Genomic DNA, 16,043 nt, shown 5'->3' with positions numbered 1-16,043 from the left:
TTTTTCATTCTTTTTTTTTGAACAACTGTATATTTTTCTCTTCTAATTTTTTTTTTATGAAAATAAATTAAAAAGAGCTATTATAGGAAATTTTTCAAACTAATACAAGGTCGTTGCGTATTGGTATAAATTGAAAACATAACCGGATTGGGGTCTGGATCACAATTAAATCGGTTGAACCAGCCGGTCTAAAATTGTTTTGAAAACACTATTAACGTTTCTGGTGTCAGTTGACTGTTGGATACAGCATAAAGACGCAATTTCAGAAAGCGACCTTTCTTTTCTCTGAACCAAACAATGCTTGGTTCTTCCTTCTTCTCTTACCTGTTCACCTAACCTTCTCTATACCAACGGTTTCATATCTGACTCAGTGTTTGTTTCTGGTTCGCCCGCGACCCAGTTTATAGTTTCTTCGCAGTCCAGGTCTCCGATCATGAATAGCCTCTGACTTGCGTCGTTGATGTTATCGATCGTCGATTCAATCTCAATTCTGTACTTTTTGGAAAGTTAGATTCTTGAATCCAATTAGTTCTGAGTTTTACGGTTTCCCGAAATTTGGGATTTTTTTTTTAATTACAAAAGGCTTCTGAATTGCTTTAAACACAAATCTAATTTTGTCGGCTAGTGTTGCTATTGTGTTAGATTCTATGAAACTGAGAAGAATGATTCTGTTCATCAGTTCTGTTTTAGATTATGTTCGTGCATGTTTTGTCCTTTGATGTGGGAGCTTTGGTTAACAATGTTTTAAGTATGCTTCCACTTAGATTTGAATGGTTGTTCAAAGCCCATTTGTGGTCGAGGACTTTCACCTCTTAGGTTACTATTAGCTTGCACTTATCTTGCTATACCAATTGATACCAACATTTGTTGTGCATCGAGTTACTGATTTATTTTGGAATTTCTTTGGTTTACTGAAACAGGAGATGTTAGGAAGCTCCTTAGCTTCCCCTTTGGCTACATTGGGTCCTGCCAAATGCTTTCGACACTCTGCAGTACGTAATCGAGCTAACAATCCTCTCGCGGTCTTTTCTTAAATCCCTTTTGACATACATTGCTTTTGTTTCGCAGGGTGATTCTGTAACATGCACTAGTAGTGTTCTACCATTGAGACTGAACTTGTCATATCATGGTGTGGCTGGAGGAGTAAGGACATCTCGTGGCCCACGAAACAAGTGGATAGTGGTCTGTTCACCAACGCAAGTGGAAACCTCTGGTGATGAGCCGAAGACATGGGAAGAATGCAAAGAAGCTCTGTCTCGTTTTGATTTCAGCGTAGAGGAGCAAGACAAGATACTAGGAAAAGCGTTTGGTCATATCCACTCGCCCTACTGGACAGAAGAGCGAGTGAAGGAGAATCCAAAGGTGGAAGCCTTGAATCATGTGCTTGAGTTCCTTAGAGGTCTCGGTTTGTCAGACGAAGATGTACACAAAGTGCTGAAGAAGTTCCCGGAAGTACTTGGTTGCAGCTTAGAAGAAGAGATGAAACCCAACATTGGGATCTTGGAAAATCAATGGGGGATTACGGGTAAGTCGCTGCGAAGTCTGTTGCTTCGGAACCCGAAAGTGTTGGGGTACAATGTGGATTGTAAAGGAGATTGTATTGCTCAGTGTACTCGGTGTTGGGTTCGGTTTTAGTCTTTCACTAGTTCGTTTCTTTGTTTGTATCTACTCCTCCATCTTATGGTTTCGTTACAGCTACTGAAATAAACAAGCATTGATGGTTGAAGGACCAATGTGAATGCTTGTACTTAGATGAATCACACATTAATTTTTATTTGATGAATTAGAATGTTTATTCGATTTTCTTGGCAGTATCGCTAGATTCGTTGTGTGTGATCGATTAGTAATATGGGCTTTGGTAGAAGTATATTTGTTGGTTCTAAGATGGATCAAGCTTCATCTTCGAATGTGAAGGGAAACAAGAAACCGTCCGCTGATTATGTGACTATCGATCAAGCTTCATCTTCAAGTGTGTAATCCCACAGACACATCGATATTCAACAACCAAATATCATGTAAGAAGGACGCAGCTTGGGACAAATCATCTGTGAGTCCGTGACATCCGATCAATCTCATCCGGCTTTAGTTCTTTCTGTTTCTCTCATATCTCACGATATGAAAACTTTCTCTCGGATGCTTTAGCTAAAAAGTGTTTTCGTATGTGTCTATAGCAAATCCTCCAGTGGGTTAACTCTTGTTTGGTTTTGGGCCTCGACCCATTTTAGTGAATGAATTTCGTTGTGACAAAAGAAAAAGAGTTTTTTTTTTGTTAAATTGTAAATATCATTCATGAATGAAATTTTGGTTACAACAAAGCTGGTTTCTAAATCTAAAACACTTTTTAGTAATCAAAATATTTTGGTGTTAAGATTATAAATTTAACGGTTTAAAGATATACTATACATTTCTTTGTTCAGATGTGTATCATGTGTTGGTAAAACATATGTTTGAGGACCGGCAAGTATAAAAATTATTACATAGTTAATTGCTTAAAATTTTTATTGTTAAAATCTTGTAGTTGTTTTTGAATCAGAAAATAAATTTGTAACTAATATTTTAACATAATAAACTTTACTTACAAACAATTATATATATGTTACCCTATATCTATAATTATGTCAATTTTGGATATAAATTAAAAGAATTAGTTGAGAGGTATTTTCACTAAAATCTTATAAACTAATTTATTAAAAGTTTAGAAAATTTTACAAAATAACTAAAATGGATAAATATTTTAAATATTATTTATAAAATCTTGTAAAATTAATTATAAAAATTTCACAAAGAATTATAAGAGATGATTATAAATGCAGATAGAAAATTTTAAAATCTTTATAAATCACTTATAAAGCATAATAAAATCATCTATAAGTTCGGAAAACGAAGATTGAATGTTTTTCTAAAAATTATAATATTAGTCATAAACTTTTAATCATTTATAAAAAAATAAAATATTTTAAAGACTGATAAACTATTTGTATGAGTTCTAAAACAATTTATAATTTTCCTTATTCTTTTTCTATATATTCATTACTACATAAATAATTTTAAATATATAAAATTGTATATGTGACTGAGTATGTTTCAAACAAATTTTGAATCAACTATGAACACTGTTAATTTAAAGACTACGTTTATAGAACTTGATATACATGTTTGATAGATGAATTTGGGCATCTAATTACAAAAAAAACCAAATTTTATAAAATGTATTAATATTTATTTTTAATACTATATAATAATACTGTTTCTAAGTTAATCTTTTACATAAAATTTATAGGGCTCTTCCTTGCATAATTTGATAAATGTCAAAACTGTTCTTGTACAATAAGATTCATTTTGTCTCTATTCAAAACACTTGTCTGGATTCAAATTCTTTTTGGAGAAAAGAGAAGAGAACAAAAACAAAACAAATTGCATATACATGATACACGTGTAAAGGGCGGACGCTTAAATAGTATGATGTGTGTTAAAAAACACTTGAGAGCGTTGCTCTTCTGCTGCCACCAATTCTTCTCATTAAATGGGACTTTACCCTTTTCAACGAGATAGATCGCCCCTATGTACCATGTGAATTCCACCTCGCTGGCATGTTCATATCCTTCCACATCACCACGCACTTGCCAGTACACTTACATCTCCAACCACATGTCTTCCCGCAGACAGTACACAAATTCGATTTAACATGTCCATGTTATATATGTACACAAAAAGTTAATTTTAGTTAATCTTAGATTTCTTATACATTTTAGTTAATCGTAGACACATAATTAAACAAATATGTATTTATATCTAACATGAACGAGTAATGTAAGTAGTAATAAATTTTAGTAACACTAATCGATAATTGATGTCGATGAACGAAGAGAAGTTCATTTTAAATCAAAACGTTCCAAAGAGTTCATTATCGTATGTAGCTAAAAGAAACCACGGTCATCCAGCTCATTATGTATGGACTATTTGCTGACCAGAAAATGTGTGGATTATCAAATGCTTTTCAGTGATAATAAAAACAAAAAGTTTAAAACAATATAATAATTGGATACCCGCTATAAATATTCCAAGGAAGTTACCATACACATATAGCCGAAATACAATATAGAAGAGAATTGAAAATAGTTTTGTATCCTGCTTTGTCAAAATTGCATGCTTTTCAGATATGGCAATCTTTCGGACGACACTGCTTATGTTGCTTATCCTTGTCTGCCTTACCACATATGAGGTTCAACATTATGTCTTTTATTTTCCTAGAATCATTTGATATAATTGAATCATATTAATACTTAAGTTATGTGTGTATGGTATTGATGAATGATCATTCTCTTCAGCTTCATGTTCACGCTGCTGAAGGTGCAGAAGGCAGTGAAGGTGCTGTTAAAATCGGTACGTAAACCTAACACGTATAAAGTATATTTATGTGCGTAAATAGCTTAAACTGCAGCTAATACTGATCAACGATAGCGTCAGCAATAACCAATGTTGTTCGTTTGTCTCTGTGGCAACTAGTCACTTTGGTTTATACTTTTGACATATGTATGTATGTACACGTGTAGATTGCAGTGGGAGATGCAAAGGGAGATGCAGCAAATCGTCCAGGCCGAATCTTTGCTTGAGAGCATGCAACAGCTGTTGTTCCCGATGCAACTGTGTACCACCTGGCACACATGGAAACCATCATCTATGCCCTTGCTACGCCTCCATTACCACTCGCGGTGGCCGCCTCAAGTGCCCTTGAATCTATGCACAGATGTATGCGGAATCGTGGGATGTTATGTTGTTGAATAATATAGACACTAGTGTTACCTTTTGAATCGATCCTTTACTGTTGTAATCTCTAGAGTTCCTATATGCTGCATTAACTGGTGCAGAATCTAGAGCTACTTAAATCCTTTATAAAAAAAAAAATCTAGAGCTACTTAAGTTTCAAAATTATTGCAAACTAGAGTAAAGATGCAAGCGAGGAAAATGAGTGATAAGAGACTTATGTTTTCTGTATTTCTCAATATTATATCCGAAAAGAAAAAATATCATAAATGTACCTCTTCTATGGTTTTAGTTTTTGGAATTGTCTCCCTATCCGATTGTGTACTTTGTTTTGCGAGCTGGAGCGCCTCTCTCCGTTATTGACATTCACGCAATGCTCCATGTAAAATATGTTGTCTATTTTGCTGGAAAATCAGGTCATTCCTCATTTTTCCAGTTCTCCAACCCATAAAAAAGCTCAATATCTCCTCCTTGTTTTCTTTCACATCTCTTATGATACTATTTAGATTTTGAAGAAGATAAATTTCCTCGTTGGGTACCTTAAAAGTAGTGGGAGCCAGAGACCATATTTCTCTAGAAACTCTACAGTGGAACATCATATGATTAAGAGTTTCATTTTTCATTTTTCTCTCCACATACTTGGCACCAATCCTCTGTTTTTTGTGCCCATCTTCCCTGTCTGCAACAGGTAAGCTGTTATGAGCAACTCTCCACCAGAAAGTCTTTATTTTTGGAGAAATATTTAGTTTACATATCTCTGAGAATTTTTTTTTTAACTTCCTCAGATGTTTCTGTTGCCTCATAATCTTGTTGAACTTCTTGGGTTGTGGTCTGTCTTTGCAAGTAATATCCAGACTTAACACTGTAATGACCGTTTTTTGTGTACGACCAAATAATATGTCGGCCTTATGGAAGAGGCTAGGCCGTATGCGAAGAATATTACTTACATCTTGGTCAATGAACACTCTTGATTAGCTGGACATTCCATTCCGTAGTCTTTTCAGTTAAGAGCTCACATACACGGAGTTGTAGCAGGCTTTGAGCCTAACCATTGATCCTTCCAAACACAAATATCCTTTCCATTGCCTACTACCCATTTAATCCCTTTTTGAAGCAGACCTTGTGTCTGTATAATGCTGCGCCACCCATAGCTGGACGTGGAGTAACTCCTGGCCTCTACAAAATCTGTATGACGATAATACTTGACCTTGAAGACTCTACCTAGCAATGACTGAGGATACTTTAGCAGACGCCATCCTTGTTTAGCTAGCAGTGCCATGTTGAAATCTTCCAAGTCTTTTATGCCTAATCCTCCATCTTTTTTTGATCTTGTAATTTTCCTCCAGCTTACCCATGCAATCTTGTTCTTATCTTTAACAGAGAACCACCAGAACCTTTTCATATAAGTTGTAATCTCTCTGACTAATCTTTTTGGGAGCATGTAACAAGACATTGAATAAGTGGGTAACGCAGTAATCACCGCCTTCAACAACACTGCTTTGCCTGCTTGAGAGAGATATTTATTGTACCAGCTAATCCATTTTATTCTTAATTCTCTGTCTAATGTACTCAAAAGCATATTTTTCTTCCTACCAATTTTTTTAGGCAGTCCTAAATATCTCCCAAAACCTCCTAGTTTAGTAATTCCTATAGTTTCCATCAGGATATTTTGATCATATACACTAAAGATTGAGTACATAGCAAAGAAGAACACAAGGCAACCTTGAAACTAACATTCAAAAACCACTTTTATGTTAAAAGATGCTATATTTTCTCAACATTGACTGACAATGAGAGAGACTTTCGTCTCATGCAAAACAGTTATATGTATGCTTATGAACTTTGAAGGTCTTAATCAACTGATAATGGTTTAAAAATAAAGTCACAAATTAAATTGAAATGCCAACATAATATAACACCTTACACCACAATAATTATTCATAGTGCAAATATTAAAGTTTTTTTTATTGAAACTTCATGAAGGCAGGGAATGATGAAGCAAAAATAATCCATACTAAAACAAAATTCAGAAAGTTGCACATTATCATCTACAAAAATAAGTAAAAAACAAAACCAAAACACAGAGAGATGAAATATTCAATTTTCCTTTCAGGGGTCCTCATTTCTCAATTCCAAAACCTATATTTAGTTTGGTTTGTCATCAGTTTCAGCAGTGCTAGTTTCCTCAACCCCAAAAGCATCAGCTATATTGAAGTTCAAGTTTTTCATCATGGTTCTGCTCCTCCCAACTCCATCTCCTTTCTTCATCATAGCAGTAAATTCTGAGAAATCAATCCTCCCATCCTATACCAAACCAAAGCATCGTATGTGCATCAGTTTTTACTAAGAAAAAAGGACAAAGTTGTAATATATCATGAAGGTTTGTCCTTACGTTGTCAAGATCAATCTCCTTGATCATGTCATCAAGAGGAGTGTCACAGAGACCAAACTCAGTGCAGGCTTGTTGAAGCTCATCAATGGTGATATAACCGCTACCGTCTTTATCAAAGTATGAAAACGCAACCACCAGATTCTCCTCTCTCTCCATCTTGTTCATGTGTAATGTCGCTGCTAGAAACTCACCATAGTCTATCGTCCCACTGTTATCTATATCCGCCTGCCAAACACACCAGTTCATGCCTCGTGAGAACCTAGCACAACATCTTTTGTGTGGAGAAATTAAAAGAGAGCCTTACCGCATCCATAAGAGACTTGATTTCTGATTCCATTAGTTCAGATCCGACTCTCTTCAGGCCAGCTTTAAGCTCTTCAAAGGTGATTGTTCCACTGTTGTCTGTATCTATCATCTTGAACAGTTCCTTCAGACCACCAATTTCTTCCTCCGAGAGCCTCTCAGCGATGACCTAACCAATGTGATTGGATATTAAAGAAGGAGAATAAAAACTCTATTACTTTGTTAATTCTTTACCCTTAAGGCCATTTTCTTAATCTTGTTCATTTGTGAGAACTGCTTTAGTCGTGACAAGACTGCTGGATCAAGAGGCTTGTCTGGTGCAGCCTGCTCATCAACGATCCACGGGTGACCTAATATATCATCAGAGTAAAAATCAATTCTTACATCTTACAGGAACTAACTAACAACAACACACAATCATTAACAATAGCTTACACAATGCTTCATGTGCAGAGATGCGTTTCTTGGGGCTCCTGTCAAGCATTTTGTAAATCAAATCTTTGGCACCTTCTGAGATAGTGGGCCACGGGTCAGATTTGAAATCTAACTTCCCTTGCAAAATCTGTCTAAAGATTCCTGACTCGGTTTCTGCAAAGCAAATGAGAAAATAGGGGCATTAGTAGTGTAGGTGATTCGTTATAGCAACAAAGATAATTTCTTTTTATAAACTTACCTGCCCAGAAAGGAGGAACACCACTTAGTAAGATGTAGAGGATAACACCAGCGCTCCACACATCTATCTCTGGTCCATAACATTTTTTAAGAACCTCGGGTGCAACGTAATACGGACTCCCCACTACATCATACAGATACTGCCCTGAAGAGATAAACAACATAATGATAGTTTGGTTAGGCAGTGAAACAGGCTCTAAAGGCATTGATGCATAAGCATGGGTTACACATTTTAATTAATAAAGCATTTTGACTGGATGGGATTCATTTGTTATCTCAACAAAAAGTCACCCAACAATAATGCTCAAGCAGTAAAGTTGAATTGACCCATTCAACAAAGATCCGATTTTTATCAAAGTCTAGCAACTTTTCTGGATCAAGAAACTAAATACGCACATGTTTCACATCTGAAATGATGAAGATTTTTGCTACAATGGATTCACATAATCTTAGATAAAGTTTCAAAAAGATTTGTTCAAAGAAAACATGTACCTAATATTGCTCAACCAACACGGTTTCTAACCAAGAAGCAATCAATGAACAAACGAAACACAAGAGGCAATAATATAGCTAATCAAGAAACCATTTTTTCGATCAAGAAACGTAACAAAACATTTCTTGAAAAGCAATCAATTTAAGTGTCAAAGCCTGATAGGGAAAGATATATTCAAAGAAAACATGTCCCTAACAATGCTCTCAACCAATCAAGAAACCATTTTGCTGGATCAAGAAGCAAAAATAATCAAACCTGGCTTGTAGAAGACAGACAAGCCAAAATCGGTAGCCTTGAGCTTAGCATCATCGTTGGGACTATCAAACAAGAAATTCTCAGGCTTGAGATCTCTATGCATCACACCAAGCGAATGACACGCCTCCACCACGCCAAGAATCGTCTTAATCAGCTTCGCAGCCTCACGCTCGCTGAAATGCCCTTTGGAAACGATCCGATCGAAAAGCTCCCCGCCTTCGCAGACCTCCATGACAATGTGCACGAACACGGAGTCCTCGTAGGTCCCCTTGATCCGAACCACGTTGGGGTGCTCGGAGAGGTGGTGCATGATCTGAATCTCGCGCCACACATCCTCGTAGTCCTCGCGGCACACGAGCTTGCGCTTGGGGATCGATTTGCAGGCGTAGTTGGCGGAGGAGGATTTCTCCGTGCAGAGATAGGTCGTCCCGAATTGGCCCTGGCCTAGCTTCTTGCCGAGGAGGTAGTGATCTCGGAGCCTTGGCGTTTCGTAAGGGAGGACGCTGCTTGAAGGTCGTCTAGAGCTTGGTTTCTCCATTTTCTGATTTTGATTTTGAGAGATGGACGAAGAAGGAGGAGAAGGGAGACGATGACTTTGTTTTGTTTTTGTTTTGTTTTGTTTTTGTTTAAAGAGTGGGAGAGGAGGCGAGAAACAAACCCACCCTTCATTCTGCTCCATGTGCTTGACTCTTTCTTTATGCAATTATTATTTTATTATTACCCCGTGACCATTCGCATTTACATTTTTTCTTTGAGTGAAAGATAAATCTATTGATTGGGACTGTGGGAGGGGTAGGGACGGGCCATTTATGCAATTTACTACTATTAATAGCTAAAGAGATGTGAAGACAATTGTAGCTATATTTGATAGAATTTGAAAAAAATTAATAAAAAAATTAATATTATTTGACAGTTATATTTTTTTTTTTGACTAAACTCTTTGTTAATAGTTGTTATATTGGCGAGCTGATCCTTCCCAAAGAGGATAAACTTTAGAATTTACGGTCTAACGGGTGATTGATAGTTATATTTCATACTTAAATATGAATATAATTGTGTATTTGATGAAAAACTATCAATACCGATATCATATCTTTTGTAGATCATGTTATGTTATGAATAAATTTTATAATATATATAACGCATTTTTAACAAAAAGATAATAACCTAAAAAATATAGTGTACAAAACTGTATTCAAAATGTTTGGAAAGGAACTTATAAACGGGTTTAGAAAGGAAAGTAAACTGCTTAGCTTCGCGGACCACTTGAAGGACAACAACAGTTTTATATTAATATTTTATCAAAAAAAAATATTAATAAAAAACAAATTTGTTCATTTATTTTTTTACGATAAAAAGGAATGAGAATGAATGGAAAGAGAAAACTATTCCTAATAAATAACAATATTTTTTTAGGAATGTTAAAGAAGTCAATATTCTTTTTGATTCTTTTAGTTACCCGTTAAACCGTAAATTCTAAAGTTTATCCTCTTTGGAAATGGTCAGTTCGCCAATATGATTTTTTAGGAAAACAAAACATTACTTATTTTACAAGAATTTAATAAAATGTTGTAAGATTCCTTTATTGATCCATCTAATATCTTCTGAAAATAAGTCTGAACTCAAGATTTTTCAAATCAATAATCTTATTTTTTCTAATTGAATTGGTGGCTACATAAATGACTTTGGACTCATACAGAAATGACGCTGGACTGATACAAGAAAAAAGAAAAATGACAACAACTATATTGATAAATATATTAGAAAGACTGAATATGCTAGAAATTATATCTCTTGAACTATATTATACTACTTACTTCTGAATCAAGAAAATAATTAAAGTAATTATTAGATAAAATATGATTAAAAATAGTATAGTTCATCATCATCTATTGACTCGTTTGTTCCATGCAAATTTCGTGGAATTGTTCCTGCAACTATTTTTATTTCCTAAAAAATGTTCGTAAAAATAGTTAATTTATGTTCGACAATTAAACAGAAAAGTCGTGGAGAGTGGACAACACGTTGTCTGGTGAGCGATACGATATGTATAGTTATAAGTTTTAGCTAAATTGGAGATACTTTCCGAAGAATTTGAAAACGACAATGATGTATATCATGTATGACGTGTTGTCTACTTTGCTAATCCTAATCAGAACATGCAATGTATTCTATACCGGTCACTAGAACAAACGCATATTTATTTAAATGTACGTGTACCTCACGATGTTAAAGTTTTATTTTCTTTTTAATTTCGCCGAAACATTTGATTAATCATTTTTAATTTCTAAATTCAATAAAATATATTGTTTCCTGGCACTATGACAAATAGTGAATTAAAGAATGTTCAACTTGTATTTCATGGATCTTAAAGTATTGTATTTATACATATTACAAGATCCCTAATCTAATATGATAAGAAATGATATCGAAACCGTATTTATCTATTTAACATATTGCAATACATTTTCCCTTAATTGGAGCATAAAATCTTGAAATACCAACTTGAAAACGAAACTACCAAACTCCTTTCTATTCATTGTCATGGGTAAAAATATCGGTCAATTGATCCTTAGTGCTGAGTGCTCACATGAAAGTGCTTGATTACTCCTTTTATAATCTCATTTTGAACATCATGACAATCAACTTCAATATGTTGTTTCCGTTCTTGAAAAGTGGGATTAGGACTGATAGAATAGCCGATTTGCTCTCACACTCAATTGTCATTTCTTATGTGTGATCATGATCCTTCTTTCGCAGTAATGTTTTAATCTAATTGAGCTCTCTTGTTACCTCGAAATGAAAAGGTGTCCTGTTTTTTAGTTTGTCAAGAGATAGTAGATGCTCCAACTTGTACTATCCAACCGTTAAGAGAACATTTAGTTATGGGACACGTTGCCAATCAGAATTACACCACTTTGTTACATTTAAGTTGGAGTTAGAGGACAAAATAATTCCTTGTCTGAAAGTGCTCATAAGATACCAGACTGTTTTCAAAGTTTGCACGGATTTGTAATATGAAAGGTGAAGCTGACATTGAGTGAGAGTGGTTCCAATGCATCTGAAACAAACTTCATGGTTGAAAAATTTGGCAGAGGATTGATGAACTCATGTCATTTGATGATAGATGATCGCATGTTTGTGTGTGGAATCACTTCTTGAAGAATGAGGCCGCTTCTTTGACTAACCATTAGAGGGTACTCTGATGATCGATGAACTCATGTCATTCAATGATAGATGGTCACATGTCTAAGTGTGGAATCACTTCTTGAAGAATGAGGCTTTTTCGTTTACTAACCAGTAGATGGTACTCTTCTTGCGATATTGAAGAAGAACTATCATCTTCGGTGACTTACAATTTGTGAATCATCTTTACGCCGAATTCATTCTCACTGATATCTTTTAAGAGTCCACATCTTCATGAGTCTCGGTGTCATGTTGATTGCAGCTGAGCTTAGTCGAGAGTAGAAACATTTTGAAGAGAATCATAGTATCTCCTGATCAACGCGACAAGACTTGACAAACCAGATTCATCTGATGGTGATTTTGATTCATAAACGATCTCCTTGCCTTTTGTTAGGCATTTACAGACTGGAGACAAGTTTTGGTGAGGAACATATGAAGATCTTAGATCGCATATATTGGGAGGGAGGAGATATTTTGAGAGAAAATTATCTTTGGTTTCGGATGTGAAGAAATAAAAAAAAACCATCTATTTACATAGAAAACGACATGGTTTTTGAGAAAAGCATCATCATTAGGTTTAAAAAACATTGTTATCATTAAAATTAAGAGATTCTCTAATAGACTTGTTTGTCCAATTTACTGAAAATTGATCATTTTGTACCTGAATATCGCTTAAGGCATAAAATGCTGAATTCATTGTCTCATAAACTCTATTCGTTAAAATTTATCAAAATCGATTTTATCACACTACGAACTACAGAGACTTACTGTTGGAGATAAATTAGTTTCTTCGTTAAAAAAAAAAAGAAACACGGCTCGAAAAAAAAAAAAACAAAGAAAGAGAAAATGAAATACCTAACCAATTTCGGCGTATAAATACAAAAAGAGATCGCTAAGTCATTCATTCTGGGATTATGATTTTAACCATCACAGTTTTGCCTAAACCTTTAACAATTTCGCGGATTTCAACACCTTGTTATGTATTCACCAATGTTTTACGAATAAAATTTTCCAAACTCGTTATATCTTATAAAGTGGGCCATTAAACAAACCAATCAACCATCCATCTCCATTTGACTAAATTTTCTCAATCCTATTTGTCATTCCATCATGTAGATTCCCTTACACTCCCGATCATTGCATTCTTATCTTCTTTATTTGGTGTCGGTCATCCGAATACGATTTTATTCAACGCACACTGGTTCAGTGTTCTTAAAGCAGAACACGAGTGTTAGAGACCAGAGAGTCCCATTTCGTCACTTGTCTAATTTCATTTCCTACTCCGCGGGGTTTCTTACGCTTCTAAGAAAGTTTAGGCCTTTTTTGTGTCAAAACGAATATTTTGGATACTTTTAGAAATATTCTCAAAATTACTGTGTTACACGCAAATAATTAAAAGAACAAGAAAATAAAAAAAAGGATTCAGAACGATTCAGATATTGTGAGAGTCATATGCTCTGACCTCGCCTCTATGGAAACTCAAGCTTTTCTTCCATTATTAAAACCTTAAAAATACTTTTTCAATTATTCTTCCTATTCGTCGCTTCTCTTTGCTAAGCTCGTCGGTACTGTCTCCCTTTTACGCTTTGTGTTCGATTTCGTTTGAAAAAGAACATGACTCGTGCTTTGATTTTGATCTTATCTCTGCTTCTAATCCCTCACTTGCCTTCAGCGAAAGTGATGTTGATCGGGAAGAACACATCTCTCTCCTTCGACGACATCGAAGCCAATTTCAGTATGTTCTCTCTCTCACTCTTCCATCGATTCAATCTTTTTTTCCAGAAAATTCAAATCCTTTTGATACCAATTAGGGTTTGCTAATTCTAGAAATTGAGAATCATAGTTTACTATTTGCCTTTTCAGCTCCCATGATCAAGAAATCAGATCAGTGTGGGGTGATGTACGTAGCAGAGCCGCTCGATGCTTGTTCAAGTTTGGTTAACAGAGTGACTGTAGTTGAAGAAGGATCAATCACTTCTCCTTCGTACGTCTTGATCATCCGCGGCGGCTGTAGTTTCGAGGAAAAGATCAGAAACGCGCAGAAGGCTGGTTACAAAGCAGCTATTGTCTACGACAATGAGGATTATGGTTTCTTAATATCAAGTAAAATAAAATTAAATAAAAACACAATCTCTTTAATGATCAAAGATTAAATTATAAATTAATGATCTTTTAAATGTAGTGGCGGGTAACCCATCTGGTGTGGTTATATACGGAACCTTTGTGTCGAAAGCGACTGGAGAGATACTTAGAGGGTATGCGGGTAGGACCGATATGGAGCTGTGGCTCGTACCAAGCTTCGAGACTTCGGCTTGGTCTATCATGGCTATCTCGTTTATATCTCTTCTTGCTATGTCTGCTGTCCTCGCCACTTGCTTCTTTGTCCGTAGGCATCGGATTAGAAGGCGGCGTGTTAGGTCTCTTGGTGGTGGAGAGTTTCATCGTATGGGGGTTGACACGATTAGAAAGTTGCCTAGTATGAGCTTTAACGGTGTTTGTGAAGAAGCTTCTACGTCCATCTCTTGTGCTATATGTATTGAAGACTACCGTATTGGTGACAAGCTTAGGATCTTACCTTGCAACCACAGTAAGTAACTTTTTTTGTCTCATTTCTTAGAGTAAATTTGTGTAATAACGTTTCTGATTCGTTGTATTTTTGTATAGAGTTTCATGTTGGATGTGTTGACTTGTGGCTTGGTCAAAGGAGATCCTTTTGTCCGGTTTGTAAACGGGATGCAAGAACCATCAACATTGATATGCCTGCATCACCATCTGAACGCACACCTTTGCTGACTCCGACGTCGTCTTTTCTGTTATCGTCGTCACCTTCCACAAGCTTCTCTCAGTCATCTTATGACATTCCTTCATCTTCCACAGCAATGCAGCCGCATACAGGCCCTATGTATCTCCCCCACTCTCGCTCCCATACAAGCTTCCAAAGCGGGTCGTATAGGGGTTCACTACCTATACCGGTTAGCCGGAGCTCAGTAGATCTCAGGAATGCTGTTTCCCGAAGATCTTACAACTCACCTCGCTCTGTCCACTCAAGATATACGCACATACTTAGCCCGGGGAATGCATCAACGAGCTGGGTTGTTGGGTCGTCGTCAAGCCAGCGCGAGCATTCACTTAATATTAATGACTCGCGCAGGTCTCTCTCTCACTTTGCCTCTGCTAGTTCTTTACCAGGCTGCTAAACCGGTAAAAGGTAACTACGGACTAACTCAAAGGTTCAGTGTCAGGTGCTCATTGTCTTGAAGACACAATTAACTACTCACTCGAGGAGGATGTCCCTTGGCTATGTTCTTAAACTAATGTCTGACCCATATGGTTGCTTTTAGCAAACGATAGAGGTGAAAAGAGTGTTCAGTGTGACTGTGAGTGATATTTTTCAGCTGTACAGTTGTGGATTGTGAGATGAGTGAGTTTGAAGAGTAAAGCGTCTTTTGGTGAATCTTTAAGGTAACCATTGAGTCTGGATATAACTTATACGACGCTTATTAGTTATTACTCTGATTCCTTCTGTATGTATATACTTGCTCCCTCAAATTTAGTATATACTCGACTAGGCTAAGAGAAACTGACTATGATTTTGAGTAGCGATAGTATATAGAAATGATTATAAAATGAAGAAGCACACAAGTGAGATCCAATAAAGGTTCTGAAGTGTGTAAAACAATTTAACAACGTTGATTTTCATTTAGTAAACTGAAAAATAAATATAACTTCCAAACCTTACATAAGAAGAAAAAACTCAACTTTGATTTAGAGTGAGGTTTTTAACGGAATATAAAAAACTGTCTCTTAATTTTTAATTAAAAAAACTAAGAACGGTTTTTTATATTCTGCTAAGAATCTCATTCTAAGAACCTTTCATTAATCATGTTCTTACATACTAGGTTTTCAAAACCGAATGCTCACGGTCTTTGACTTGTCTTATACAGCCGTTGTCAATTTGTCATGACTCATCCATTTTTA

The 16,043-nt window shown here is 35.7% G+C and overlaps 4 protein-coding genes across 8 annotated transcripts; 3 read left to right on the top strand and 1 right to left on the bottom strand.

Annotated features, from left to right (window-relative positions):
• The first annotated feature begins 224 nt into the window (after positions 1-224).
• LOC106438491 lies at positions 225-1,804 on the top strand. Of its 4 annotated transcripts, none has more exons than XM_013879667.3 (3): positions 225-423; positions 921-992; positions 1,069-1,804. In XM_013879667.3, exons 2-3 carry the CDS (start codon positions 924-926, stop codon positions 1,633-1,635), a joined length of 636 nt encoding a protein of 211 aa, XP_013735121.2. In that variant the 5' UTR covers positions 225-423; positions 921-923; the 3' UTR covers positions 1,636-1,804. The 4 variants fall into 4 exon arrangements, with proteins under 4 accessions (XP_013735121.2, XP_013735116.2, XP_013735122.2 ...); XM_013879662.3 differs by having other exon boundaries at positions 249-502; XM_013879668.3 differs by having other exon boundaries at positions 268-506.
• A 2,169-nt stretch (positions 1,805-3,973) lies between these two features.
• Positions 3,974-4,929, top strand: LOC106438490 (gibberellin-regulated protein 3). Its single transcript, XM_013879659.2, has 3 exons — positions 3,974-4,222; positions 4,329-4,383; positions 4,554-4,929. Exons 1-3 carry the CDS (start codon positions 4,160-4,162, stop codon positions 4,733-4,735), a joined length of 300 nt encoding a protein of 99 aa, XP_013735113.1. The 5' UTR covers positions 3,974-4,159; the 3' UTR covers positions 4,736-4,929.
• Positions 4,930-6,909: 1,980 nt separating this feature from the next.
• On the bottom strand, positions 6,910-9,417 carry LOC106438489 (calcium-dependent protein kinase 4). The gene is given in 7 exon segments (NM_001315882.1): positions 6,910-7,068; positions 7,157-7,381; positions 7,461-7,628; positions 7,694-7,809; positions 7,895-8,047; positions 8,133-8,276; positions 8,880-9,417. Coding segments are annotated over 7 exon segments (1,503 nt in total).
• Positions 9,418-13,310: 3,893 nt separating this feature from the next.
• On the top strand, positions 13,311-15,596 carry LOC106438488 (receptor homology region, transmembrane domain- and RING domain-containing protein 4). 2 transcript variants are annotated; one of them, XM_048776011.1, is made up of 5 exons: positions 13,465-13,630; positions 13,738-13,800; positions 13,929-14,168; positions 14,248-14,652; positions 14,730-15,596. In XM_048776011.1, the coding sequence occupies exons 2-5, from the start codon at positions 13,746-13,748 to the stop codon at positions 15,260-15,262; spliced, it is 1,233 nt and encodes a 410-aa protein (XP_048631968.1). In that variant the 5' UTR covers positions 13,465-13,630; positions 13,738-13,745; the 3' UTR covers positions 15,263-15,596. The 2 variants fall into 2 exon arrangements, with proteins under 2 accessions (XP_013735111.2, XP_048631968.1); XM_013879657.3 differs by having other exon boundaries at positions 13,311-13,800.
• Positions 15,597-16,043: the final 447 nt, after the last annotated feature.

Source organism: Brassica napus, chromosome A3, assembly GCF_020379485.1.
Source record: "Brassica napus cultivar Da-Ae chromosome A3, Da-Ae, whole genome shotgun sequence".
Taxonomy (NCBI): domain Eukaryota; kingdom Viridiplantae; phylum Streptophyta; class Magnoliopsida; order Brassicales; family Brassicaceae; genus Brassica; species Brassica napus.
This window is presented reverse-complemented; position numbering and strand designations above follow the sequence as displayed.

Excerpts from the sequence above, each read along its gene's own strand:
- LOC106438488 (XM_013879657.3), top strand. The coding sequence starts at position 13,680 with ATGACTCGTGCTTTGATTTTGATCTTATCTCTGCTTCTAATCCCTCAC. Across the intron at positions 13,801-13,928 it reads CGACATCGAAGCCAATTTCA|CTCCCATGATCAAGAAATCA; the intron begins GTATGTTCTCTC and ends TTGCCTTTTCAG. Across the intron at positions 14,169-14,247 it reads TTATGGTTTCTTAATATCAA|TGGCGGGTAACCCATCTGGT; the intron begins GTAAAATAAAAT and ends TTTTAAATGTAG.
- LOC106438490 (XM_013879659.2), top strand. The coding sequence starts at position 4,160 with ATGGCAATCTTTCGGACGACACTGCTTATGTTGCTTATCCTTGTCTGC. Across the intron at positions 4,223-4,328 it reads TCTGCCTTACCACATATGAG|CTTCATGTTCACGCTGCTGA; the intron begins GTTCAACATTAT and ends CATTCTCTTCAG. Across the intron at positions 4,384-4,553 it reads TGAAGGTGCTGTTAAAATCG|ATTGCAGTGGGAGATGCAAA; the intron begins GTACGTAAACCT and ends GTACACGTGTAG.
- LOC106438491 (XM_013879662.3), top strand. The coding sequence starts at position 461 with ATGTTATCGATCGTCGATTCAATCTCAATTCTGTACTTTTTG. Across the intron at positions 503-920 it reads TCTCAATTCTGTACTTTTTG|GAGATGTTAGGAAGCTCCTT; the intron begins GAAAGTTAGATT and ends TTACTGAAACAG. Across the intron at positions 993-1,068 it reads AATGCTTTCGACACTCTGCA|GGTGATTCTGTAACATGCAC; the intron begins GTACGTAATCGA and ends TTTGTTTCGCAG.